General features: G+C 42.6%; 2 protein-coding genes across 3 annotated transcripts in view; one reads left to right on the forward strand and one right to left on the reverse strand.

The window, feature by feature from the left end:
- Positions 1-15,407, forward strand: part of mms22l (MMS22-like, DNA repair protein) — a 47,934-nt gene extending 32,527 nt beyond the window's left edge. For both annotated transcript variants that reach the window (XM_010796454.1, XM_010796455.1), the window contains exons 14-26: positions 1,504-1,720; positions 2,920-3,209; positions 6,493-6,674; positions 7,738-7,888; positions 9,548-9,681; positions 10,124-10,266; positions 11,303-11,459; positions 12,043-12,188; positions 12,289-12,500; positions 12,685-12,851; positions 13,801-13,897; positions 14,055-14,222; positions 14,338-15,407. In XM_010796454.1, the coding sequence (XP_010794756.1) occupies positions 1,504-1,720; positions 2,920-3,209; positions 6,493-6,674; positions 7,738-7,888; positions 9,548-9,681; positions 10,124-10,266; positions 11,303-11,459; positions 12,043-12,188; positions 12,289-12,500; positions 12,685-12,851; positions 13,801-13,897; positions 14,055-14,222; positions 14,338-14,413 (2,140 nt within the window). In that variant the 3' untranslated portion in view covers positions 14,414-15,407. The remainder of the gene's footprint in view (positions 1-1,503; positions 1,721-2,919; positions 3,210-6,492; positions 6,675-7,737; positions 7,889-9,547; positions 9,682-10,123; positions 10,267-11,302; positions 11,460-12,042; positions 12,189-12,288; positions 12,501-12,684; positions 12,852-13,800; positions 13,898-14,054; positions 14,223-14,337) is intronic.
- A 454-nt stretch (positions 15,408-15,861) lies between these two features.
- klhl32 (kelch-like family member 32) lies at positions 15,862-27,687 on the reverse strand. The gene is made up of 6 exons (XM_010796768.1): positions 27,427-27,687; positions 23,554-24,280; positions 23,337-23,395; positions 19,914-20,106; positions 18,052-18,146; positions 15,862-17,315 (listed from the first exon to the last, which is right to left on the reverse strand). The coding sequence occupies exons 1-6, from the start codon at positions 27,685-27,687 to the stop codon at positions 17,154-17,156; spliced, it is 1,497 nt and encodes a 498-aa protein (XP_010795070.1). The 3' UTR covers positions 15,862-17,153.
- Between the last annotated feature and the right edge of the window lie 279 nt (positions 27,688-27,966).

The raw sequence follows: 27,966 nt of genomic DNA on the forward strand, positions 1-27,966 counted from the left end.
GGGGGGGGGGGGGGGGGAGATGTGGGTGGTAGGCAGTCTGGCAACCACCAGGCTGGGCTGGGACAGGTCCAGATCCCCCCTTCCTCCACATCCCTCACCACTACCTCCTCCCCCCCACCCTCAGGAGGCGTGTATTGCAACAGCGTTTCGGCAGCTTTCCTACTCCTGGCCGGGCTCTGCGGGACACCCGCGCCGACCGCATTAATGGGATCGACTGCGAGCATGTTGATCTCCAACGCCGGGAGTTAGGAGCATCTGCTCGCCTCCGGGAAAAAAAGCTGTCCGGAATAAACAAACAGACAGACAGGTTGGGAGAACACAGAAAATCCTCCCTGCTGCCTCCCAGCGCGCTGCTTATATCCCTGTTAGATATTACCCATTCATCTATTTAAATCTCCCTCCTCTCACACACACACACACAAACACACACACACACACTGCACGCGCAGCTTCCTCCTCCTTTATCTGTGAAGATGTTAACCTGGTCCCTCTCAGTTCCTCTTTCCTTTTATCCACTCCTCTATATCCGTCATACTTCTTACTCCGAGTTTGTCCTGGGATGCTGGCGGTTTGTGTTTTGACCCAAACAGCAGCTCCACTCACCTGTGTGGGCTGCATCTGTGTTTGGGAAGGTAGTGTTTAAAGAGGAAGGGGGGCTCCTGCCTTTTGTGTTTTCCTGCCAGGCAAGCAAACAGCAAGCAGGATGTGTGGCAATGCATGTGTGCGTGTGGTTTTATTGATCCCTCTCTGGTGTTGCAGTAAATTGGTTTGGCTGAAGAGAGAGGGACCAAGCGCCTACTGCTGCGTGTCTGAGTGTCTCTGACATTTAACATGATCTTTAAAGGCATTTCTCCACAGTGCCCGCAGGATCTAACAGCGTGCTGGGTGAGAGAACCACCCGGCACGCTGTTAGATCCTGCTTACGCTCTCTGTAGCTTTCTCTCCTTCTCACACACACACACACACACACACACACACACACACGCACACACACACGCACGCACGCACGCACGCGCATAGAGCTTAGAGGGCGATGGAGGCAGGTGCTGGGATGCACAGTGGAGGTGGAAAGTTCAGTTAGTCAGCATTTTGAGTCGGATGTTTTAGAATAACAAAACACCTCTGTAGAACTGGTAAGTGGAAGTAAGAACAAATTCATTTTCAAGCAATAGAACCATTTTGTTTCCCCATATTAAGTGATATTGCATAAAACCGTACAGTTTTTGTCAATTGACGGGACGTGGTTTATTTGAAAAAGTATATACTTTTCGATTAAAAATACATCTAAATGCCCTGATGAGGTCACTCAGACATCCTATCTATTGTTTTCAAGCTTCATAATAAACACAGATAATAATTGACCAGAATTTCTTAAATGTGTCCGGTACATTCAAAAGTTCTATATGGAAACGCTGGAACAGCCACTTTATTATTGAATGTGCTGTAGTAGACCATCTCTTTTGCCACGTTTCAAGAACTCTCTCTGTTCTCTTATGTTTCAAGGATTTATTCCAAGTTCTCCTCTAAGAAGATGCAGGAGCTTCCAGAGTCTGGCCTCATGAACTTCCTGCTGCTGTTCCTGGTGGTGGCCAGGCAAATGGAGCTGGAGGACGTGGCCAGCAGAGCCTGTGAGCTGCTGGGTTACCTTCCCTCCAACTGCCCCCCCGGGCATCGCACCCTGGTCTGGAGGGGACAGCTAGCACTGCTCTTGTTATTCCAGGTATCAATCAGGAATTGTATCTGTAATTATTACACAGCTTAGTTGAATACTCGATTCTGATTGGTCAATTAGGAAATTCAGAGATCTGCTCTTTCAAGATAGCAGACCATTGCTAGCGACGCGCTGAACTTAGGACGATATACAGTACCAATAGAGAAGCCAAGAGAGAAGTACCACTCATTTAATTCAGATGTAAAAAAGAATATCCCTTTTTATATTTTGGGGATGCATGAAAGAGGTTAAAAGACGCAGATAGATGGACGATAGAGAAATCAGCATAATAGGACAGACAAGAAGTGAACACTAAAGGGAAGAGCGGAAGAAGATAGACAGGAAGTAAACACTAAAGGGAAGAGCAGAAGAAGAGAGACAGGAAGTAAACACTAAAGGGAAAATGATTGAGAGAAGAAAAAGAGATATGTTATCTATCAAAACTATGCAGTTAGATTAACATTCATTGGATTGTCCACTTTGTTGTTCAGATATATCACATATTTGTAACTAAATTATACATTAATTGAGACAAAACACTGGAGTGACTCCCGTGAGTTTCATGTGTTTTCTTCACTCCGCTGGGAAACTGCTCTCGTGTCAAGAAGCATCAGATCAGTGCATGCGCTGCATCGTCCAATCAGTGAGCGATACACAGTAAGGGGGCGGGGCGAGTGGCTGAGGATTTCACCGGAGGATGGTCTGATGGTTCCTCTGTTATCGCTCCTCGATCCTCGGTCCTCGGTCCTCCGGCACAAATAAGGGCCATGGGACGGTACTCAAGATGGCGCAGAAAAATCAACTTCCGGTGATACCGAGCCCGAGGAGCGAGGAAATAAAAAATAAGAGAAGTGAGATGCAGCCATAGACAGGAAGTGAACAGCAGGAGAAGATAGACAGGAAGTAAAACTAAAGGGGACAGCAGAAGAACATGGACAGGAAGTGAACGCTAGAGGGAACTGCAGAAAAAGATTAATCGGAAGTAAACAATTAAGGGAACAGCAGAAGAAGATAGACAGGAAGTAAACACTAATGGAAACCCTTAAGGGTAATTCAAGATCTGTCCCTTTTGTGTTGGGATCCTGTCCACCCTATCGGGTTGTTTAGTGTATTGTTGCGAGCCTTGCACACAACAAAATATTTTTGGTGTAAAAATTCCACCAGATCAAACTTAATTTGTTATTCTTCTTTCAATCTTTTTCTCCCAGGAGAGGGGTCTGGATGTTGGAGCCCAGGCTAGCTGGCTGGCCTCCTCCTTCAATGAGACTGCCAAAGAGTTCTACGATAAGACCACAGATGCGTCTCGTAGGCTCGCCCTCTGGGGGCCCCTCGGCTCCTACCTGGAGGGCGTGGCTGAAGTGTTTGAAACGAGTAGCAGCCTCAACCTATCGGAGGAGAAGCTGCTCAACGAAGGTTTTGATTGGCTGTTGCCTGCGTGCCGCCTCTCGGAGCTGAATTCTGCCCTGGGCTTCCTGCAGATCGTCCTCTCCCAGCTCAGGTGAGACAGTTGATGGAAATATACTCTCCAGCTCCAATGTATCTTTTTCTCAGTCTCTCAAATTATTCCGCACCTTCACAGATAGTAGGAATTTTCAGACCAGTTTTTTTCTGGCCCAGTCCATACTAAACTTCTATTAACATCTATTAACAACTGGCTACAGCAGAGGATAGTGATCTATTCTGCTCTTGCCATCCCAGAGTCACTCTCTTCTCATACTGACAATAGGTGGTTTGTGCTGTCAGCAGGAATAAGCGTCCTGTGTTGCGTTGAGGCCCCTGTTAGTCTCAGTAGACCCAGTGGCCCCGGTGTCACCCTCACCAGGTGCTGGTGAAGCTCTGAGTAGAGTTACAGGCCCAAGGGAGCCTCCATGGACCCTCCTGTCGTCATGGGGATGGCGGCAGAGAGACTATGGTCAGTAGGGCGTCAGGACGGGTTCAGGGGTAGGACACGGGTGTCTGTTACATGATCGACCCCGGCTGAAGGTCAGAGAGTCACAACGCGAATAGTGTCTGTTTATGTGGAGGTGGGGACAGGAGGGGGGGTAGACACAAATCAGGTGAGACCGGGAGGATATGGAGTGAGGAATGATGCTCTCACCGGAGAGATTCAGTCAAATCTGGTGTGAGTGTCACCGTTTGCAACAACTCTTTCAAATAAACTATAATTATCACACGTAAGAAGTATAGCAAGAAGTTATTACTTTAAACTTGTTAATGATGTTTTTTTAAGTATGAGACAATGACTTCATAGATTTAATCGAGCCATATTCCCAGTGTGTGCACAACTTTGGCAAAGAAACACAATGCAATGAATTTCTCCTAGAAAGTAATCAAATCAAGTACCAGGACTATAAATACATTTAAATAATACTTTTTGTCTTCCTTACTTTTAGAAATAAAACCAGATTTTCTACAAAACCACTTTCTTTTAACTTAAAAGTCATATAAGTAAGTGACCAAGAACTTTGTTGTAAATGTTCAAATGTAAATGCTGCATTTATTTAAGCAAGTTTCAAACTCAATGATTACATATTGTGACTTTTTTAAGGTCGTTATAGCAAACACTTGCCTATTTTAATCATTTAGAGTCATTTGTCTGGTTACTTGGTCAAAATAAACTCAACATTCACGCTCCTTTAAACTCTGTTTTGGTCTCAAACAACTCCTAAGAGAAAATATATGGCTCTATAGATGCTAAATGCTCTGCTATGTTTACCAGGTGGTCATTAACTGTGTCTGTTATGACAACAAGCAGAAAGTGTGTGATAAAAGGTGGGGGAAAAAGAGAACAAATCTGAGCCAGAAGCCATCTAAATCTGTTCTGAAAAAACATCAAGGTTTCATCCTCAGTCGTAGTAAGTACATATTCCACGTTTTTTTTATAGTAACGTCATTTCTTAAAAACGTTATTTAGATTTAGAAGGGCTTTCCTAAGCATAAAATATAACTGTCACTTTTTACCTACACAGCCTACAAAAGGTTACTAAAAGAGCTGAAACACCAGAATAAGGACATTGTGAAGTTAAGTGTTTCATGTAGGTGTATGATTGCTTTAATTCTATAGTGTATACGTTCCACCCTCTCCTCCGTACACACACACAAACCTGCCCACACACCACAAGTGAAGCATTAACCTAAGTGTACGCCTCTCTTATTCCAACGCTGGGCTCCTATATCATCTCGTTATCTTTGCTAATTCCCAAACTTCCCATCTCAGATCTCGGGGGTTGGAGGGCACACATTTGCACATTAATGGCCAAGAAGAGAGAGTAAGAAGAAGGAAAGATGTCCCAGAGGGCCCCCTGTGTTATGGCCCGGACCACACTGACCCATTTAACCAAATAAAAAAATCCCATGTTCTCTCTTCTCAATCCGTCCCACCAAATTAAACATAATTGTTCATCCTGGCAATTCTCGGTATCTCTTTGTGATTAATGCCTTTTCTGTGACACAATTAATGGGCAATTATGTAGCCTGGCAAATTTCGCCTGTGCATCATTATGTCTTCTGAGAGCCGCACACATTAAGAAAATTATTCTGCCAATCGGCGAGGCAGCGGAGGGTCCGGACGCTCAACTCTTGATAGCCGCTGCCATGGCGCTGAGGCAGGAAGCCAGTCCCATGCCTAATTCCTCTGTTTAATTCCTTCCCATGACCCTCTCCTGTGGGAGTGTGGAGGGCGTCGCCGCTTGATGAGGTGAGCTGGCATTGGCGCACCATGCTGAATCTGTGTTTTGGAACAAACAAGTCATCCCTATCACCTTGGCTTGGTAAAAAAAAAAGAAGCCTCCCTGTGAAGAGTTCTCCTTTGTGAGCGTTAAGACCGTTTACTGAAAATGAGGCCTTATTTTTCAAAGTCAAGGACAACTACTGCTAGGTTACTTATGAGAAATGTAGTTACACCTATTCTGTTAAATAGAGATATATGGAGAAACGTGGGTTTGATGTGTCATTTTTAGGATGCTACATTTTATACGTTCGTATGCTCTTTGCTGCCAGGGGAAGGGTTAAACAGGGTCCCTAATGGTGTGTTGGCATTGAGTGTGTGCTTGTGTGTACACATCGTAAGAAGCCGCAGTGAGCAGGATTAAGTGGGGTCTCTGATGATGTCTTGTACAATGAGGGTTGATGGGTGTGAAAGGCCTATTCCGCAGTAGTAACGAGGCTAATGAATTCAGACTCTAATCGATTGTCTCAGCTCTCTCTGGATTAGATGCAACCTTGCTGGAAGGGAAGGCGCTGCTGTGTGTGTGTGTGTGTGTGTGTGTGTGTGTGTGTGTGTGTGTGTGTGTGTGTGTGTGTGTGTGTGTGTGTGTGTGTGTGTGTGTGTGTGTGTGTGTGTGTGTGATTCAGGGTGGGGGGGGTTACTAGTTCCTCTGTCCTTTCCTCCTTCTCCAACACCCCCCGCATGCAGCGTTCGAGGGGGACAGGAGGATCATCTCCAGTCTAAATGAGATTACAGCTCCTTCAGCTGCTTATCTGGGCTAATGCCAGCCACTGTGGGGCTGCTGGGGCTGGGGCCGGGGATGAGCCAAGGTGTAGTCTGTGTACAGGGGATCAGCATTATGCCTACAATATCCTCCCCACCTTCACATCCACCCTGCTCTGCGCCACACTGCAGCGCACCGCCGCACCCAGTAATCCCCCTGGAGAGACACATGGAGAAGAAGAAGGAGTGAAAGGAGGGAGCAGAAGGATTTGAGGGCGGAGTTGTTTGGGATTTTTTTGTGTCTGATAGATTTGTTTATCTGCTTTTCTTTGTGTTTGTGTGTCCTTCAAAGGCGGGTCCATCAGCGCAGTGTCCAGTCAGCCCCCACCTCGGCTTGGGCTCCGGGTAACGGCAGTGTGGTGAAAGAGCGCCACCTAGCGGTAGCAGCAGCACTTTGGGCGCACTTCTTCTCCTTTCTGCGCAGCCTACGCCTCTCACAGACCCCCCCCGCACAGCTGGCAGACGCTGCTGCAGGTCAGTGAGTGGAGGGAGGACAGGGTGGAGGGAAGAGTTTTGGATAATGCTAAAACCAAAATAGATTTGTGACGACTGAAACTGATCACTTTCAGTGTATGCCGAGTTCTACGCAGCAGAGAACTTTCACGGAAGAAGAAAAGAACACATAAATGAACACATGCCTACTACAGCTTTGATCGGACCAAAGAAATCTGGCCCCACCCAGCATGAATCCACAGACTAGACTAGAGTCCCAACCACAACATGTTTTTCAGTGCAACACACATTTGATATACAGTCTCAAACATGCACCTTCACTTTACTTTATTTAGGTATCCCATTATTTATAACTGCTGTAACAACTATTCTTCCGGGGTAACCACACAAAACACAAGACATTCAATCATCACACTTATAATAAGTACACCAAATGAAATAAAACTAAGGCAGAGTAAGTAGATCTATCATAATCACAATGTCACGTCACCAGAACATGTCTAAATTAATAGAACAATTGTACACATTACTAGTGTAGAGTTAAGGGTAACCTGAGTTAGCACCACACATATGATCTACTTTTGCATACAGAGTATCATATGTGGCCATTTTCTATTAAAAAAGCATCCTACTGCCTTCTCCTACCAAATGTTGAGCACACCCATAAAAACGGTTAAATACCTTTTTATTTAAATTGAATAGAGATTTTGTAATATTTATATTCAATAAGAGGTAAGAGTTGGCCTTATTTCAGAATCTGTCAGAATCAGAAATACTCATGTGTGACGGATGTTTAAAAGATAAATATGTATATAAACATAAGAACTACGAATGTGCAATAAAAAGATAGAATCAAATAAGATACTTTTTGAATATAAGAATTAAATATAAAAGGTCCAATAAAGATAAAATAAAAAAATATATATATATATTTTGCCCGATGCTCTGAGGGAGAAATGAAACAGTTGTGCAGAGAAACGAAGCTCTGGTGCCCACATACAGTAAATGACACTGCACTTGTAACCATGTATGTATTCACTTTCTAGTCATTGAAACTCAATTGAAACAATTCCCTCTTCCTCAGGCTTCACGCTGTTGGCCTTTGATCTGCCTGGCTCTGCCCCCAAGGACCTTCAGCCCAACCCGGTCCAGTCCATCATGCAATGCTTCGGCTGGGACGACATGGTTCAGCCCGTCCTGGTGACTCGCTACCTTCCCCATCTGCTCCAAAACAGGTAGCCTTCAAATCCACCCTCTGTGCCTCCATCACTATCACATTGCTCCTAATGGGAAAACATCAGGTGAGATGATGTACACCTCTGAACATGTCGTGACAAAATAGCTTTCTACAGGTCCTGTAGGTATTTATCTAATTAATAGATTAGACACTGAGCGTCCTTGGTGTTATCAAAATCGGTTATAAGGAGGAAATTGCTCCCATGCCTCAAAACAGAATAAAAAATGTAGTGCATCTTCACGATCACCCTCAAGGGTAGAAAACAAAGTGACTATTTCAAACTCTGAGGTCCTCCTCAGACAGAGCCAAGAGATACTGAGGGGCTGCACCTGAATATAAAGCCAGAACAAGGACACTCCTCTTCTGTGTTGAGAAGCACCAGCCTGCCAAGTGTCCATTCACTACAGTGTAAAGTGCTCGCAATATCTGACTTAAATATAGGGTTTGCAAAAATGAAGTTAAATTACGACACCTTTGATCAGGGGTGCCAAACATAAGGCCCACTGACCGGATCTGGCCCTAAACCCCATGTTGTGTGGCTCGCAAAGAATATAATGAGTTTATCCTACGATGAAATCCTGCGTAATGGAAGTACGGTCCACCAACCAAAGCAAGACAGGTCCCAGGACCAAGAGACAGAATGACCCGTCAGTCGGTGTCGCTACAGCTGATTCAGAGACACACATGGATTTATCTTACAATAACGTGCGTTACGGTCAGTTCAGGTTTTTGGTTGATTAAAAAATGAGTATGAACGTCTTCTCGCTATATTCAGACGATAAAACACTTGTTGAGTTTCAAATAATGATTGACAGGCTGATATTAATAACCATAGTAACACTGCAGGGTCCGGAACAGGGGTTTTCTAAGTCTTGACTTTCAGACAATTAAAATATTATATCTGGATTCAAATGATAGACACTTAAATAGTGCTTGAATAAAAAATATATATTATTCACTTAAAAAATATTGATCTTTGATTTTTGAGACATGATGAGGCTCGATGTGGCCCGTGATTGAAATTGAGTTGGACACCCCTGTCCTAGATGGACATTTTCACCTCCCTTTTTTCCTTCTAAACGTTTCATTAAGTAAGGGATAATGTGGTCACTAATGAAAAAAGAACACTGACATGGTGATCAGGATCCTGATTATAACACGGCTTTCTACATAATAAACCAACGACTTGTTCACATTATTGATTTAACTCTTATTTGTAGCTCACAGCTACATTTACCCGACTCCTTTCTGCAGATTGACTCCACATAGTCCCTTGCTCCTCCTTAGCAATGTTCTGTTCTCCTCAGCAGTGGTCTGTTAGAAAGAATTAACCACCTCCGGAGAGTCCAAATTGACCAATCAGAATTATGTATTCAACTAAGCCATGTAATAAAAGCTTTTGTATGAACTCGAGATATATCTGAGGGGAAGATTGACACTTATGTTGAATGTGCTTGCATGTATAGTTATCCCCCTTCTCTTCAGTCACATGTCTACAGATGGTGTTTGATGTTGTATATGAGGAACATTTCATATTTTATTATTTGTTCTTCATTGACTCATCAACAGTAAAGATCCAATAGTCGTAAAAACATGCCAGCTGTATAACTACACATGTTACCTTTGTGTTTATTATGCTCTGTGTCTGTGTTTCCAGTGAGCTGGTGTCCTCACTGAGCAGAGACTCAGTGGTGTCCGGCTCGGCACAGAGCCTGTCAGTGAGGGCCTGGTTCCGCTGCGTCCTCCAGCAGCACCTCCACAAGAACCCCGACGGGTCCGACAGCAGGACAGGTAACGCCTCTGAGCCTAGGATGTGATAAATACATAACCAACCATTGTCCACCAGGCAGGATTTCCTTGGACACAGTGTCTATGGAATGATTTGCATGTTATTCCATTCAGAAAGGTGTTTCCCAAACAGTAATGGGTAGGAAAGTAGATGAACTCTCTGGGTAGGACAGGAAGTATCTGGCATTATGCTAAATGATGTATGACATTGGATTTACCTAGTTGATTTCTTTGCCCCCTAAATGATCACAACAAAACGCCAGATTGTAATGGTGCTTTACTCAAAGGTAAATCTTAATTTTCATGACCTCAACTCTACTCTGCTTGAAAAAGTGAACATCTTTGAGGAGAAAATGATGGCTTGTTTTTATACCTGCTTGTTTCGTATTAGAGATGAGTTATGCATCATTATTGAAATACCCGGTGTGTACCTGCTTGTCTTCAGGCCGGGCCGCAGAGGAGCAGCTGTTGGAGCTGACCCGGCTGGTGCTGAGGCTTCCTGAGGTGGAGGGTCTTCTGCAGAGAGCCGGCCTGCAGCCCCCTGCCTCCAGGACAGAGCCCACTGCAGCCCTGGAGATATTTGTCAAGGTAAAACACAGAGTTCCTGAAATGTATCAAAGATGTACACTTATCTTACACTGAACTGTTCAACTCAGAGCGTCAGACTCTCAAACTAGGACCTACTTCCCCGCTAGCAGCCAAGCCAATTCAAACTGCAATTCAGCATTACCTATATTATTTATACTTATGGACCACTGTATTTTAATACACATCATACATAAAATGTGCATAAATATTTTGAATTAAAACATTTCTTTAATTGGCCTGTTTACTTTATCTTCTTTTTGTTTTAATAAATATATTTTATTTTATTGTTTTATTGCACATTCTTATTTCAACTTTTTATGTTTATATACATATTTTATTTTGTTTTAAATAGAACAACTCACTCAAAATCAAATGTTCCCCGTTATATGGTTAAACTGTACACCCCAGCACGTGCACTCCGCTCTGCATCAGCCAAACAGCTCGCTGCACCCGCACTGCGAGGGGGACCCAAGTTCCCATCAGCAAAAACTCGTGGGTTTGCTATCCTGGCTCCAAAATGGTGGAATGAGCTCCCCATTGAAATCAGGACAGCAGAAAGCTTACACATCTTCCGGCGCAGACTGAAAACTCATCTCTTTAGACTCCACTTCGAGCGATTGAATTACTAACAAAGCACTTATATACTAATAAAGGGCTGGCTTATCTAAAGCTAGTTGAGTAGCACTTGAAATGTTTTATCTCTATGAAACCTGATGTACTTATGTTTCTGTTTTCTTCACGTTTGTATCTTGTTGGTCGAATGCACTTATTGTAAGTCGCTTTGGATAAAAGCGTCAGCTAAATGCAATGTGATGTGATGTATATAGATAAAGTATTCGATTAAGGTGAATACTGACTCCCAAAAGAACCATTGTATATAAATTACTTAACCAGTGTAACTAAACTCTTGCAGAAAACGTTGTTTATCTGAAATTGATGAGGTACTTTACTCATGTCTGCACTATATTCGATGAATGCGTACAGTCTGTATTTACCTGTAGTTATTCCCATGTTTGTATTCCCTCCTCTCTCCCAGGCTGTAGGGGGGGTGTACAGTGGTCTGCAGGTCCTGTCTGAGCGCTCAGCCATGGTGACCAGAGCCCTGGACTACATTGGTGACATCATGAAGCACATCAAACCCTCTCTGGTCAGCAAGAGTCAGGAGGGGCTGCAGCTGGCCTACTGGGCTGTCGGTAGGAGCACCGCATCCCGTTCATATATCACTACAGCAAACAGTATTTATTGTACTCTAAAGTCTTTTTACATTCTATCATCTTGGCCCATCTCACATGTACATCTTAATTCCTGCGTTTACTTGCATTATTTAACTTTCTACTCTCTTTTTTTCTGAAGTGTATTGTATGTTGGACAGGTGGGACTGAAGTTTTTCATTGCCTACACTGTAGCTTTTGTGCAAATGAGAATACAATCGTTGCATCTTGAAAATTGTTGAAGTGCTGTACCAAAATAAGTAAAAAGGGACTAATTTAAAGAACACTTTACAGAACACACACACACGCATTTTTTAAATTTCAAAACGACATATCTTTTTAACAATGTGGCCTTTAGAAAAAAAATAAAATATTTGATATGATGATCGTTCATAAACCTGTAAACTTTACAGACCCCCCTTTAAGATCCCCCCTTTAAGATTCACTTATTTTTATGGTAAACATTACTTCGGAAGCACTTTTTTTATTTCTCCAGTCTGAGTGCCAGACTAAGGAATCGCTACACTCCAGACTGACTGAATCTGCTTTGTGCCGTTTGACCCAGGCTGCATAGTGAAGCACTGGAGCCCCCTGCTGGCCACCTCTAAAGCCCAGCAGCTGCTGTTCAGAATAGTGGACGGGCTGCTGCTCCCCCACAACCTCACACAGCAGGACAAAGCGCTGAGGGACAGCCTGCCTCTGTATCTACAGGTCAGGACAAACATACATAAAAACTGAATCAATGAAGCTGTTATAAGAACACTTTTCCTCTCATATCTCTCATTTGTTCCTTTAATCGATTCCCCTGCAGGGTCTGTCAGTGGCCTCCTGTGTGTCTCAGTCGCAGGGCGCCTACCTGAAGCAGCAGCTCCGCTCGGTCACCCGCAGATATCTGGACCACTTCCTCCCCGCCTCCCCCTCCATGGGCGTCATCTCCAACCACCCAGTGCTCCTCGGGGCCTGCGAGGCTAACCCTACCCCCCGAGGAGCGGCGCTGAGGAAGACCATCCTGGAGGTGCTCTGGTAGGTCGCTGGAACCAGGATGTTGGTTGGATCAAATTGATTATGGCAGCTTAGATGTATTTGTTTGACTACATTTTAATCCATTGGCGACCTATGATTTATCGTTTTCCGCAATGTTTCTTTGACTATGCAATTCTTCCTCAAAACTAAATAAAACATTTTTTGGAAACGTCTCTCATTTCAGCATGAGCTTCCTGCAGTTTAAAGGTCACGCCCCCCCTCCACGACTGGCAGCAGTGCTGATGTTCCTGTTGGAGCTCCTGAGGAGAAACAGTGACTTAGACCCCGCCCTCCTCACTGTGCCCCTCCCCTCTCTGCTGCGCTGTGTGATGCTGGTCAACGAGCCGCAGGGTAACTTCATTCATATACAAACAAAATAATCCATAGTTTATAAAGTGAAGAGTATTTTTTGGACATCACCTCCAACTCAATACTTTAAGTGCAATAAAACCTTTGCGAGTAAAGAGCAAATCCTTCATCATTACACCTGTGAGACAACCATAAACGTGTAGAAAAATGACATTTAAATCTGCTCTCTTCCCAATCCGCTATCCACAATGCCATGTTTTACACAAAAAATGAATGCTAGCTAATAGCACATTTCTACAAGCAAGCCAGAACAAAATCTGTCTGTATGAAGTTTAATTGGATTGCTCAGTTTGCCACATATCGTCAGATTTGGACGTTTCTTGTAACTTTAGCTGCTTGCTGAGAAAAGCACTTTTTTTTTTTTTTTTAAAGTGACATTGCTCTTGTAAACTTAACTGTTGCGCGCTAGACATAATATTTACTTACCGTAACAATATAAAGACATTCTTATCCTGTTCTGAATATTTTTCTTTAAAATAATACATTAATTATAATTACGAATTATTTAGTGATTAAAAAAAAGAGCCAATAACGATAACAAACTTAAACTATTACCTTCCCCTGATAATACCCATTCCTAATGTGAGCTACTGAAAGGACCAGGGGTCAGGAAATAATAAATGTCTGAGTCTTTAATAAGTTAGCCATTTTGAATAAACAGCAAATGTTAGTCATTTTTTCCCCTCAAGCTCTTCTAAAAGAAATGTGATTAAACCTTTATCTGCAGCTCCGTCACTTTGATACCAACTCAATAAATGCTGTAATTATAGTTCTTACCATCAGCGAGATGGTTGCAAACACGTCCTTAATGCTTACTATTCACATCAATCCTCACTTTTGGGGCAAATTATACAGAAACAAATAGTTTGTGTTTATAGTAATCACTGAATGAAAAGCTGTCTCATGATAAGTGCGTGTTTTCCCCGTGCAGTGAGGAAAACGAGCACAGACGCCTTACAGCTGGTGGTGGAGCGGTGTGCCGCTGCATCTACAGAGGGACCGAGTGACCAGATGATCACTGTCTTAGGGTAATTAACAATTATGATGAGCGATTAAAAAAAAAACCCGCACCTGTATTAGGGCTTGATGCACAACGCTGATACATTCACTTTAATCACTGAGTAACTATCTATATTACCTATGTTATCCTTCATGGTTTTCAATGTATAATCCCAACGCTCCCAGGTCGTTTGTGGGGGAGAACGAGGGGGTCTACGACAGGCAGGTATACAGTCTGCTGGAGACGGTGGCTGTGTTAGATCCCTCTGTGGTCCAAGCACTCATTCCCAACCTGTCTATCAGTCTGAGAAACACGGAGCACAAGAAAGGGCTGGGCAGGAACATCGCCTTGAGGTGAGCAAACGCCTTGAAACTATTTTTAAACAGCAAGCAGATGAGGAAGAGAGCTGGACATATTCCGTATGCTTATTGAATTTGTCCACTAATATGAATGCTCTATGTGTTACAGGACTGCTTATAGGAAGCTGCTGTGCCTCCTTGGAGAGAGTGGGCAGGCAGAAATAACCAGCCTAGAAGCTGAATAAACTGCTTTCAGAACAAGGACCAGCTCCACTCCCTGTCGCCAGCCACAAGAACAACGTGTTTTGTCAGACCAGACTACTTTTTGTATGAGCTGTACTTAAAGGGACACTTAACGCCAACAGCAAAATATGGATTTGTTTCTCTTTCCTGTAATGTAGTTTGACTTTTTTCTAACAAACTTCACCCGCCAATTGAATCACTGTGCTAAAGGAAGCTAAGCGCTACTGCCATTTCACCTAGCGCGCTGACTAGCATTGTAGGTGTAGCTAGCTCAGCGCGCACACTTCCTTCTGTGCAATTATATGAAAAGCAGTTTAAATTCCGTGAAAACTAAAAATAATCTACGTGTAACTGCTCACAACAATGTCTTTGGATTCTCTTGCGTAATTGGTAATGATTTCTGAAACACACACAGGAATGATTTAAATATAACTAAGGGTAAGAGTGTATTTTTGAAATGTCCCTTTAAACAATCCCATATCAACTGTAGGCTACTTGAAGCGACAGTAATCCACAGCATAAAAAGTAAAATGTCTCCTATTACCCTAGTACAGTTTCATGTAAGGACTAGTTTATATTTACTTAATTTCACCCGCCAACTGTATCATTGTGCAGAAAGAAAGAAGGAAGCTAAATTATAATGCCATTTCACCCAGCGCGCTAAACTAGCTAACGTTTTAGATGTAGCTAGTTTAGTGTGCAAGTCTAAGGATTATGTCGAGTAACTGGGTAAAGATTCCTGAAAAACATTGCTGTTGAGTTCTTAAATGTATTTTTGGCCATTTGACACTTAAAGTAATAAGAAACATATGTATGTTTGATCATTGGGTGCCCTGTAGTTAAGAGTGTCCATTTATGCATGAGTCTCCAATCATAGAATGTAAGCATAATATCACCAGTTTGTATATAATGTACATGTTGTAAAAAAGTTGCAGCTCTGCATTTTGGCAGATGCGTTTATTAATTAATGAAATAAAATATGACAATAAAAATGAATATGCTCACTTACTCACATGTCCAGATTTTCATTTCAGCTCTAAAGTAAGAAAGGAACAGACTATTTGTGCTATACCGTCAGGTGCTGGATCTGTCTCCACGTGGCTGGCACTCTGAATTATAGATCTGATGACAGTAGTGGGCGAGCCCAAAGTGTTCAGCAGCAACACAAAAAAAAAAAAGTAGAGGAGTACTGTTTGTTCTCTCGCCTTTTCTGAGTCGCAGCAATCTCTTGCATTCCGGCTTTAGTTTGCACCTAATCACATGAAGTCTAACTCAACTGTCTCCCACAATCACAGTCCCATTTCCTCTCATTGCTCGTCATTTTCTAACCTCATCAAACAGCTCTTTGCATTCCAGTGGTACCAGAAGTTGTTAGAAAGGCACTAGAAGTGATGCTTTAAATGAGTGTGCTCGGTAATTCACCATCTTCCCATCATAGCTATTAACATAGACAACATTCCAGATAAATGTACATAGCTTCTTTTATTTTGAAAATGTGCCATACTGTATATTCTTTGAGACATGTTGTTTTGGACAGGAGAGGGAAGTGCAGAGACATTGTCTTTCCTTTGGTCAAAGTAGATTTGCACACTGGAGTGATATTATAATATAATATACACACTTTTTTGGAGTATATTCCATAGATATTCTCTTAATGATGACAGGCATTCATTTGATAATAAACAGTCTTCGGTCCTGAGCAAACTCACACTCACTTACATTTTTAAATAACATACACACATCCAGAAGTGTATGGAAGCCCTGAGAGGCAAATGAGAGAAATTGTGGTTATTTATTATAATTTTTTGGTTCATAATTAAAATGGGATTTAAAGGTTTTGCCTGGATGATCTTTCTTTTTTGTTGCTTAATTGTATTATTTGATAAACAGGTGGGGAAAATGATTCGACAGTTGTTGTTTTTTGTAGTACAGGGGTAAATGTTGAGCCAAATGTTGTTGTTTTTTTTTATTTAGGGGTTGTTCTTAAGTCTTGAACCCAGGAGAGTAAACAATTTACGTCAGATGTTTTTTTTCACTTGCCTTTCAGGGCTGCCGTAGTCTATTCTAAATTCAAATCAAGTCATTATTACCTGATTTGAGTTTTAAAATGGTTATTTATGCTTTTATGTGGGCTTCAGCTTCAAGCTCTTAACACTTGCCGATCGTATCTTTAATTTCAAAGTACATGCGAGTCAATGAGATAACAAGCTTTGTTTTTTATATTGTTTTTAGGCCACCAAAGTGATTATAGCGGTCTGATGAAATGATACAGAGATTTTAGCTAGAGACGCTCCTACAGCCCTTTAATAGGTCACATACAGGTCAGTGTCTTTGACTTCAAGTGGACCATTGATCAACGCATTCATATCCCACAAGTCTCTATTTGGTAATGGGATTTATTTTCAGGGAATTATAATCCCTCAGGAATATTTTTTTCTTACCTTGCTTCACTGGGCATCATGAGTGGTGCCTCAGTTTTAGGGGAAAGAACAACAGATATGCTATAAAATTGTGACAGCGGTTTGTTAGTGAGTTTCCTCGAAGCTTGCAGAATAACATGGCTCTTGAAGTCAAGTTATTAGATTTGGATCTTCCCTCGTGTGACAGAGAGGGCAGGTTCCGGAAAGATAGCAAAGATCCGGTACGTTTGCAAATACTGACGGTCCAGAGTTTGTGTTGAGGCTCCTTCATTCTCTGGTTAGTTCATGTGTTTGTGTTCTTTGATGTTTGGTCCTCAGAGGATTAAACAGCACCTATCCTGTGATGGGGTACTTGTAGAGTCTGTAGGTTTGGGCAGGTGAAGTAAGGAGCAGGTAGGAAACACGTCGCTATCCCGTTGGAGGCGAATGGCAGTGTTGGCCCGTAGAAAACCTCCTCCTTCCCCTCCGAGCTCAGATCCAGCACCTGCAGAGGAAACTTGTTAAGTAATATTTGCTTATCCTCACAGACTACCTCCAAGGATTTATGATTTAGTTACTCCCAAATGTCTTAAGATATAGATGTTAAAAAAGCTTCTGCCACATCATACAAACACAAAAATCGTAATGTTTTTGATATTATTTTTCTATCAAGCGACGCTAATGAGCAGGAAAAGCACACAAGTCCAATCGCTTGTAACCATTACATTTTAGCCATCTTCAACTCTACAGTCACATTTTTGGTAACTGAAGGGTTTTCTATTTCTAGAAAACGCTTCCTTATTTGCTCGGTTGTGTGTGCTAAACTTTTTTTTGGAATTACTATATACAGCTATACTCTTTTATTGTACATCATAACACACAAGGAGAAGGGTCTAACATTTAAAATATGAAAGGGTGGAGGAAAATCCACTCCTTGAATTTATAATTATTGGGGTGCATTTCAGCATCCTGTAGTAGAAATTAGTATTACAGAGACAGACATTAACACAAATTATCCTGACGACAAAAAATTCACTTGCAAAAACTTGATTCCCCATTTACCAGACATTTATTTTCTTTGTTTGCCTCTCAAGGCTTCCATAGAGCCCTGTAGTGTCTAATTCAATTAATACTTTCTCATTGCTGTTTAACGTCACTATGAAAAGCATATATTCAATAGAATACCTGAATTCTCTTTATCTGATAAACTGATAATAATTGTTATAAGCCTTATCTCTCACCTGAATGCATGCCAGAGGCTCGTTGGTCCAAATTGAGTATCCTCCCACAACATAGATCCTGTCATTGTGGACGGCTACTCCGGACTCGTTTTGACCTGGGGAGAGACGACACAATGCTTCACTAACAGGGAGAGGACATCCTGACAATATGACCCCCCAGTCCCCCCCGGGATGCAGAGAGATAAAGATGGGGCAAGGACAAGAGTGTACGGAGCTCCTGTTCTTTTTCCCTGTGACTTTGTCTTAAACTTTGACAGATATGAGGACAGAACAAAAGAGGAAAGTTATACAGAAGGAGAGAAGGAGGAAGTCGCTCTACCTCTCTACAACAACTATTTCTGCCACCATACACTCCCAACTCACCAACTGCCTCACTGAAATTTTTCTGAAACTAAACTAATAATTTGTATTGGCCCAAACTCACTAACCCGCTCTACCCATGACTTCTCTCTAAACATCGTCCTGCAGCTTCTCCCTCCCTCTGGGACTCCCTCCCCAGTCACATCCAAAAGGCCAACACTCTTGAATCCTTCAAAAAGAATCGCTCAAAACTCACTCATTCACTCTTAACATTTCTAATCATCAACCCCTAAACTTTAAACCATGCAGACACATTAAATGAGAGCATATGTTTACATCCTGCAGTATCTGCACCACAGATTGTGTGTGTAGTGAAAGTGGCACAGCCCTCTTCCACCAGCCTGGAGGCTATAGATGCAGTATGCCCAAGGGTCCAACTCAAGGATGTGTTTTCAGTGTATATCATCCTACCTCCTACTCACAACAAGCGGGGCGTTGTGTGCAATCTAATGAGAGGAGAGGACCTACTGTATGTTTCTAAGCATCACATACTGTGCAATGTACATCATGAACAGTGTATGTATTGGAATTATAAAAAATATATACTATATTTGAGATGAATACGCATTTGTTTATCCCCTTAAACCATCTCTGTACCATTGTGTTTCATGAGTATATCAGATGCAATCAAATGAAAAGACATACGTATTACATATTAGGATTTTCACATTCAAAAGTGAATTAGTCTACTTCCTCAGGACTGTGTGTTTGGTTTTCTCACATTTGATTGACAGTGGCATGGTGACATAAAGCTGCCAACTCAAATCAGTGTATAGTTTTACAGGATTCGGATTCTTCTGATCAGTATTTCCTTATTGCTGAACCAATTGAAAGTACTATCTATTCTACAGTAATACGTTTGCCTATATAAACTATATAAGTGAAGTCCATTTACCATTTACCATCGCTGTCTGTTGTGTGATGAAGTAATCCAACATTTCAAAGTGAAGCATTGTGGTTACTTTAATCACAGAAAGTATATCAAATGTATGATTTTATAATCTGAAACAATATCCAAAGAATTATAATACATTTTTATTTCGGAAATTCTGATTTTTACTCTAACAATAGCGCCATCATAGTTTTATCGCATTTATATTTCAATTCCTGTGTGTTATCTTGGGAGTTCAGGGTCTCAATGAATTGGTCCTTCTCCTCTGCTGCTTCAAAGCATTAGTTGTACTCTTCTTAGATGATCGAACAAAAATATACATAGTCCATGTTGGTGCTAAGCTAAGCCTCCGGAATACAGCTTCATATTAAGCATGAAAGTGGTATTAATCTTCTCCTGTATCTCTCTAGCAAAAAAGTAAACAAGCGTAGGTTAAACTATTCCTTTACATGAGTCTTACCGAACTAGCAACATTTAAAAAAAAAAAAAAGAAGAAGCAGTCTTGGCCACTAAGAATTAACCAATGGGGTCCTATCAACTTATTAACCATCCCCAGTATCATTATTGGAATTGTGTGTCTACTCTAGTGTGTTCTCACCACTCTGCCCACCTGTGAGGAGGCTGAAGGAGCAGCGCGTCCACTGGTCCAGGTCCATGTTGTAGGACTCGATGTGGCGCACCAGAATGCGGTCGTTGTTGTAGTCCAGGTCGTTCCCCCCGAGCACGTAGAGCTGCCGCCTCACCGCCGCCATCACGTGGTAGACCCGCCTCTGAAACATGGGACTGCGCGCCAACCACTGGTCCTGTAGAGGTGGAGAAGGGATTAAAGGGAAAACAGAAGGAGGGGAAAGACAGAAGGAAGAACATGATGAAGATGAGAAGCAGGTTAGGTGTAGCACGAAGAGGGAGGGAGAAACAGAGAGGGCGGGATGGGAAAGAGGATGAATAAGAAGATTAATATTTAAGCATATCCATGCATGGGTAATTGATGTATGCTCAGTGCTAGATAAATAACATGACACTGGAGCTCTGGCTTGTACTAATGACTTCCCTTTCTAATCATATGTTTCAGCCACTCCATTTTACACCCAGGATCCCCGCTCATTCCACTAAGTGTGTTCGAAGCTTATTTTGTGTCAGTGTGTGTGTGTTTGATTGAGGCAGAGAATGAGAGTGTGTGTGTCTGCTGGGAGCTGACGGGTGGCCATCTGTTGAGGGTAGAGTGGGTGGGGGGTTGCTGTTGCTCTGGCAGGTGAATGTAGATTCATGGTGAATACAAATGAGACTCCCTTCTCTCTTTCTCTCGCTTCTTCGTTCCCTGGCTTCCGAGCCAACATGTACAAACAGAGGCCCATATGGAGGGGCACCTTACACATACTGTATACGCCCTGCATACCTCCACACTACAGCCTCACCAAGACCCAGCCCTCTTTAGCAGCTGGCTCATAAACATACACAAACACAGGCTGAATCGTAATGGCGCATTTCCACTGCAGGGCCTCGTACGGTATAGTTAGGCCTTGGTAGGCCAGGCAAAACTTTATGCTGCGTTTCCATTACAGTTTGGGAACTGCGATAGTAACTATAGTAACGCAGTGTAGGCGGAGCCGTGACGTCATCTTCAATGAGAGTCCCAAAACAAAACAGCCGTTAGCTGTTAGCACTCAAGCTCACAGCTCCTCATATCTTTTCAGAAACTAGACAAAAGTTAAACAAGTACAAATCACAGACTGTCTGTGTCATGGTGAATACAGTCGCTGGTTTATTTATGTCTGTATAGGCCATTGTTGTGAGTGTGGACGGTCGGAGCATATACTGCGTTAGCTTAGCCGATCTCCATTCAGAAAACACGCATTTTAAAAGGTTTTTCACCTGCCGTCTGTCTGCGGACTTGTCAAAGCATTAATTCATGGTTTTTACTCACCGGTATCAGTATGTTGTTACTTCGGCATCATTTTGAAACGTGTATTACAATTAAATCACGGTAAAATATGTTCATTTTGTTGTAGTTGCCAGTGATTCTCTCACTCGTTTAGCATACTCAGCCCGGTTGCTGGCCCGGAAAGAACCTCGATTTTGGAGAGCCAGAAAAACTGTGAAAAAGTACCTGCTAGCCGGAACTACGCCTAGTGGAAACGCAACCAAAAACGTGCCGGGCACGGCACGCTTAAACAGCGCTCCGCGCCGCTGTAGTGGAAATGCGCCATTACTGCATTTCAATCCAGTGATGTGAAGATGCAAATACAGAAATTACATTAGAGTAAATTCATTCTCATGTATGTAATTAAAAGGGTAGTGACATTGTTGAGGCAATATTTGGAAGTTAGTACATGACAGAGGCCCAATTATGCTTTTTGTGGTTTTCCCTTTCCTGTAGTTATATAGGTTTGTGTGCATGTAAATGGTCTGCAAAGGCTAAAATCCCAAAGCCCCCTCGAGAAGGACTTGCTCTCCCACACACTCCCCCCCTGCCTAAAAAACCCTCGATTGGACTCCTTTGTTTACTTCTATTGTGATATCACTATGTAACACTCGCACTTCTATAGGCTAGCGCTCCAACACATTGTACATAATAGGCTAAGGGGAGGGACATCTCTAAGCAGTTGACCAATCACAACAAAGCTCGCCAGCTAACCAATCAGAGCAGACTGGGCTCTGGTTTCAGACAGAGGGTGAAAAGAGGTGCTGCAGCACAGGCAGTATGAGAAAAAGAAAGAGCTTGTCACAGTAGAGGCACTTAATACTAATATGTAACCTGGACATTGACATAATAGGACCCCTTTAAAGTAAACGAAATGTTTTTGTCCCATGGATAATTTACTAAAAAACACTTTTATGTTGATTTCACGCTAAAGAAAGTCAAACCTTGTATGTAGTTTTACTCTTTTCCACGATGCTATTGGTTTCAATTAATTTACATATGGTGTGAAAATCAATTAGCAGACTCTTTGACACCTGCCGGGTGTGTAATCCATCAAAGCAAATACTGTATGCATTAATTTCTTTAAGTTGAAAAATGGTCATTATTGTTTCACTGATTAAGTGTTTCCTGCAAAAGTATGCACTGCATCATCTCCAAACAATGATATTACTGTGACAAACATTAATGCAGGCCAAAATGTTAACTTTTAAGCATAACCAACTATTGTTTATAGCCAAAGTACCACATTTCTCTTAGAAGGCTTTACTCTATAGGAAACTCTCTATCATTAAACACTTATTCAGGTAAGGAACAACAACCTCAACAACCTAAGTGAAGAAAAAAATGAGAACAACAGATAACAAAAGGTTCTTTCAGAAAGGAAAAACATTAACATGAACAGCTTTATATGTACATAGTCAACTGAACAAAAGGTGTACTATAAAAAAGTAATAACACAAGGTAAAGTCTTAAAAGGACAGGCCCCCCCCAAAATGTAAAAAAAAATTTTTTGTATCAGTCTACACTATTGTAAAGATGTCTGCCTTCTCTCCATTATAATGGAACTAGTTTATACTGTGGTTTCTTAAAGTGTAAGCCATTTAAAAAAGTCTCTTTTCCAGAAATCCTAACGGTTACCATTACCAATGATAATCCACAGACCTTGATGTGAGCAGTTTCATTTAGGAACAATTTACGAGTTTGGTTTTATTTGAACTTAATTACATGCTCAATGTGTTGAAAAAATCCCCATTCTCGTTATCTTTGCCATCATCTTGACTGCAAAGGACCCTGGGTGGACAATGGAGTCAGATTCCATTCTTTTTTGTTTGGGAGGGGAGAGATGTACACTCTACTAGTTGCACTGTTTTAGTTAAAGTCATGTTTCCTGCAACCTCGCATATAGCACTCAGATTTCACTCCTCTAGCCCTGTTTAGCTGTTAAACCCTGGGTGGATAGAGTACCGTTAAGGGGCCCAGGGCTCTTTGCCAAAGAGCCCTGTGCCCCTTAATGGTTCCCTCTCTGTTCCCCGTCTCCCACAATCAATCAATAGAGCATAAATTCCCAAACAATCTTTCAAAAAGTATGAGTTGACATCACTTCACCCTTACCTGCTCTGGGTCATACACCATCAGTCGATTCTGGTACTGAGCTGTGTTTGTCACCCCACCTGTAACATAAGATAACACCTTGGCTATAATCAGAGCACAAAAGCTGTTGGTAGAAATGTGCACAAAGCAGTGTTTGAATCTAGAATACAAGAAGGTGTTTGTGTGTGTGTATTAATGTGTAGAATCAAGGTGAGTCCGTCTTCTTATAGCTGAATACCTGAGACCCAGAGCAGGCTGTCAGCCACACAGCCGGCGTGGCAGGACAGAGAGCGGTCGAAGGGTTGCACAAACATCCATTTGTTCCTCTTGGGACAGTACCGCTCCACAGAGGGCAGCACCTGCCGCAGCTCGTTCCTCCCCCCCACTGCGTACAGGAACTGCCCCAGCACCCCCAGGACAAAGTGTTCTCGGCAGGCCTTCATGGAAGCAATCTCAGTCCAACAGTTTCCCCTGGGGTCGTATCGACAAGCGGTCCTTACGGCACACGTCCTCCCGGTGGAGTGCTCCACCTCCCCACCCACAACAAACATGAAGTTCCCCATCACAGCCACACAGTGGTGGCTGCGCCCCGTGGGCATGGGTGCCAGCTCACTCCAGTTGGAGCCACCTGAGACCCGTACGTGCTCCTGCGCGGCCGGGTTGAAGTACCGCAGCTCCCTGACCCTGCTCGACTCCCGCTTCCTCCCCCCGGCTATGTAGAGGGTGAGGGACTGGAAGCGAGGCCGGGTGCGGGCTGATTGGCGGAGGGGCTGGGCGAAGGTGCCGTGGTGGTAGTCCAAGGCCTCCTCCACCAGGGAGGCAGCAGTCGGGCTGGACTGGACCAAGGAGTGGCTCCGGGCCAGGTGGTGCAGCGCCGGGACGTCCATCAGGCCGTAGCGCACGTGTTGGATCAGATCCTCGGTGTACTGGTACCGGCAGTCATGTTCCAGCCACAGAACCACCAGCTGCAGCCAGATAGAGCAGAGAAACACTGATGAGTTATATATTATTTCAACAGTCTCATAAAGTTAGCATATGTTATAATGCAAATTCAGTATTACACATGGTATCACCCTTTAAGTGACAATAATAATCCTTTTGTTACTACTGTAGGTCTTTTATTAAATAGTTGAGTGACAATAATGTAAGAGATAGATATATATACTCTATTCATCCTAAAAAAATAAAAAAAAATAGAATAAACTATAAATATATAAAATACAAAATGTATATAATTATACGTATCCACAGTAGTAAGGACATAATATACAGTATCTAAAGATTACACAATAACTGAAACGTTATAAAGCGTTTTAAAAAACACTTTTCTTTTTAATGTGTTCTAATTTGTTCTAATATTTGCAAACTGCAACATACATTTAAATGAATTGGATAAATACATTACATTTACTGTTTGAAATTGTGCTTAACTGCTTAATTGGACAACATTCTTTGTGTTTTTATCCTCTTTTTGATTATATTAATTTAAACAAACTGTCTTTTTCTCATGTGGTCTACAGAAAATACTCTGTAAATGTAAAATAAAAATAAATGTCATACATTCCCTGAAAAGAGAGAAAAAAGACTAAAGGCAAAAAGGGAGCAAGAGGAGAGTAAAAGGAAGTAGGAGACAGCATGAAGTCAGAATGTTAAAAATGAGGGATTAGAAGAACGAGTGAAAAAAGGCAGAAAATAATAGGAAAGAAAAATGAGCGTGGGTCTGCTTATCACAATTATTTCTCTTCACGCCTATAGGCTATTATTGCAAGACTGAGGCACGCCCGCACTGCATCCACACACAAGTATTTATTAATCAGCAGCATTCAATATACAGTCGGTAAATATCCACAGGCTCCTTCCTTTGTTTAATGCAGGCGAACTGGAGTGCAGAGAATTTAATTGAACTTGAGAGCGGTGGAAGGTTATTTAGTTGTGCCGAGGTGTGAATGTGGGCGAGATGACTGGAGACCACTGATATTATTAGCGGGAAAACAAAGTGGTGTTTGACGTAATCTGCGCAGAGATGGAGCACTTAAATCAGAATGAAGATGAGGACATTTTGTTTTCAGACAAAAGGCAAATCAGACAAAATCCAAAGTATCACACCATAAATCAAAACACAGCATTTTGTGTAGACTATAACCTAATTTGTGCTTTTCATATATTCCCATTTGAATCAAACGTATGAATATGCAACAAACATGCAAGTCAGGATTGTCTCTTTAAGGTATCTGTGCCACTCTTCTGTCTCTACCTCCCCAGATTGCTGCTGCTCTCAAGCACGAATATCCACCAAGACTTGATGTGCTATCAGAAATGTAAATACTTTACTGACTTTATATTTAGAGATTGTATTCATACTCAATGGAAGATCACCCTTGAATATGTTGACCATATGACTTTTCCCTATGCCGCAGCATCAGGCCAAACATTTCACTTGTACACAACTTAAATTGTGTGTGTGTGTGTGTGTGTGTGTGTGTGTGTGTGTGTGTGTGTGTGTGTGTGTGTGTGTCTGCATGCGTGTGCACTACGGCAGCTGACTGTGAAGGTCACGCTGCATCACGCAACTTCCTCGGGGCACGGAATAAATCAACTCCTTCTCCCTGCTTCCCCTCAAAGAGAAAGTGCAAGAGTGTGTGTGTGTGTGTGTGTGTGTGTGTGTGTGTGTGTGTGTGTGTGTGTGTGTGTGTGTGTGTGTGTGTGTGTGTGTGTGTGTGTGTGTGTGTGTGTGTGAAAGAGAGAGTTAGACCACAAAAAGACAGGGAGGGATAGTGAGAGAGAGAGGTAAGGGGAGAGGGGGGAGCTATACGAAAAAGCAACTAAAAAGATGGCAAGAAAAAAAAACAAAGCCGGGCAAATGTGATTTCCAGAGCGTGAGAGACTCTTAGAAAACTCTGAGTGACGATGATTGACTGCCAAGATATATCGGCCCAGTATTGGCGTGCATAGCCCCCCCCCGCAACCCTTTCGGACGACGGCCCCCGCTTGCCGTTCGCTTCCTTCTGATGCCTAAATTAACCTTCTGGGCAAAGTGAAGGAGGCCCAAAGCAGCCTAATCAGAGGCTGATTATGGCGGCGGCTGGCTAAAGGGTCAGGGTAATTGTGCCATCAGAGGCCTGATTGTTTTCAATCAGACGGGCGGCCGAGTGACAGCTGGGGGATTGGGGCCCTGATGGAGCCGCGGTGGGCCTAATCAGAGGAGAGAAGGGGAGAAAGACAGAGAGAGAGAGAGAGAGAGAGAGAGAGAGAGAGAGAGATCGGAGGGGGGAGGTGGAGGGTGGAAGGGTGGAGGCTGATTGGTACAAATGAACAGTCAAAACAGTAAGTCTCCACCCCGCCACTGCCGCACATGTGCACGCTCACCATCACCATCCATCCATCACACGTGCACACAGTTCAAAAACAGTCCTTCCTATCGCTCATTAATATAAACAAACAGTATGCGATGCAGCTGGTGCGTGTTTAATTTGTTGTTTATTAGTCTGCATGCAGATGATGTGTCATGCATTTCTATGTGTGTGTGTGCTTGTGTTATATACAGAGTAGTTAAGCGCCAAGATGCAATTAGTTCAAGCTAAGAAGATTGTCTCTCACTTTATTTCTATGATCAAACCTTTTTTATTTAGGTTTCTACAGTGCATAAGGCTTTATGTTACAACTTAAAGAAGTGCATACACAATGCAATATGCTATCATTGAGCGATGGAAACCAAGTATAAGCATATACAATGAGTCAATAGTTTGTACTGATTATATATATATTCTAACATTCTCTTGCACTATTTGATCTGTTTTATTTGTTCTATGTCCTATATATATTCATGTTGCACTGTTGGAGGAGCCTGTGACTTAAGTTTTATATTGCCATATCTACACTGTAGCTAATGTGCACATAACAATAAAGCCTTGAATCTTGAATCTTGAATGTACATAGATAAAGAAAAGAAAGCAATAACAACTACTAAAGTAATCCCCCCCTACATTCACTGCCATTGTCTCTCATTTTATTTGTCAGCATCATAACACTAAACACTACTGCTTCTACTTGCAGGGAATACCAATATTCACACACACTCACACACACTCATTGAGACACACACTTCCAGTACCTTCCAGATCTCCTCCTCGCTCAGAGAGGTGAGCCGGTCGCTCTTCAGCACCTCCCTGAGGAGGCGGTAGGGCAGCTGCAGGGCCTCATCCTGCCGGCTGTGGCTCAGCTCAGACAGATGCTCCACCAGGAAGCCCACCACGGCTTCCTCCAGGGCGGGGAGGTGGAACAGGTCGGCCACGCGGTACAGCTCCAGGTAGTTCACACTGCTCAGCTCCTGTAGCGGGAACACGTAAACAGACGGGTGAGGTGAGTTAGCCATTAATGTTCTCTGGGTGCTTGCAAACAGCAAAATATGACATCATCTCTAAACTAATGTAAGATTTAATTTCGTTTTTTGAATGCAAGCCATCACATAAAATAATGTGTCACATTCATCCAACGATGAGTAAGACACCTGATACATAAGTGTGCCCCATGACCCCCTATGGGTTGATTTGACTTTCCATTTAAATGATAACCTTAGAGTTTCCAGGTTTAGAGGTAAATACAATAAATTGAGCCTTCACTAGTAGAATAAGACTGCCATCTTCTGGCTGCC

The sequence above is a fragment of the Notothenia coriiceps genome, unplaced genomic scaffold (assembly GCF_000735185.1).
Source record: "Notothenia coriiceps isolate Sejong01 unplaced genomic scaffold, NC01 NC01_scaffold00037250, whole genome shotgun sequence".
Lineage (NCBI taxonomy): Eukaryota > Metazoa > Chordata > Actinopteri > Perciformes > Nototheniidae > Notothenia > Notothenia coriiceps.

Excerpts from the sequence above, each read along its gene's own strand:
- klhl32 (XM_010796768.1), bottom strand. The coding sequence starts at position 27,687 with ATGGCTAACTCACCTCACCCGTCTGTTTACGTGTTCCCGCTACAGGAG. Across the intron at positions 23,396-23,553 it reads CAGCCTGCTCTGGGTCTCAG|GTGGGGTGACAAACACAGCT; the intron begins GTATTCAGCTAT and ends CTTATGTTACAG. Across the intron at positions 18,147-19,913 it reads CTCCTTCAGCCTCCTCACAG|GTCAAAACGAGTCCGGAGTA; the intron begins GTGGGCAGAGTG and ends GTCTCTCCCCAG.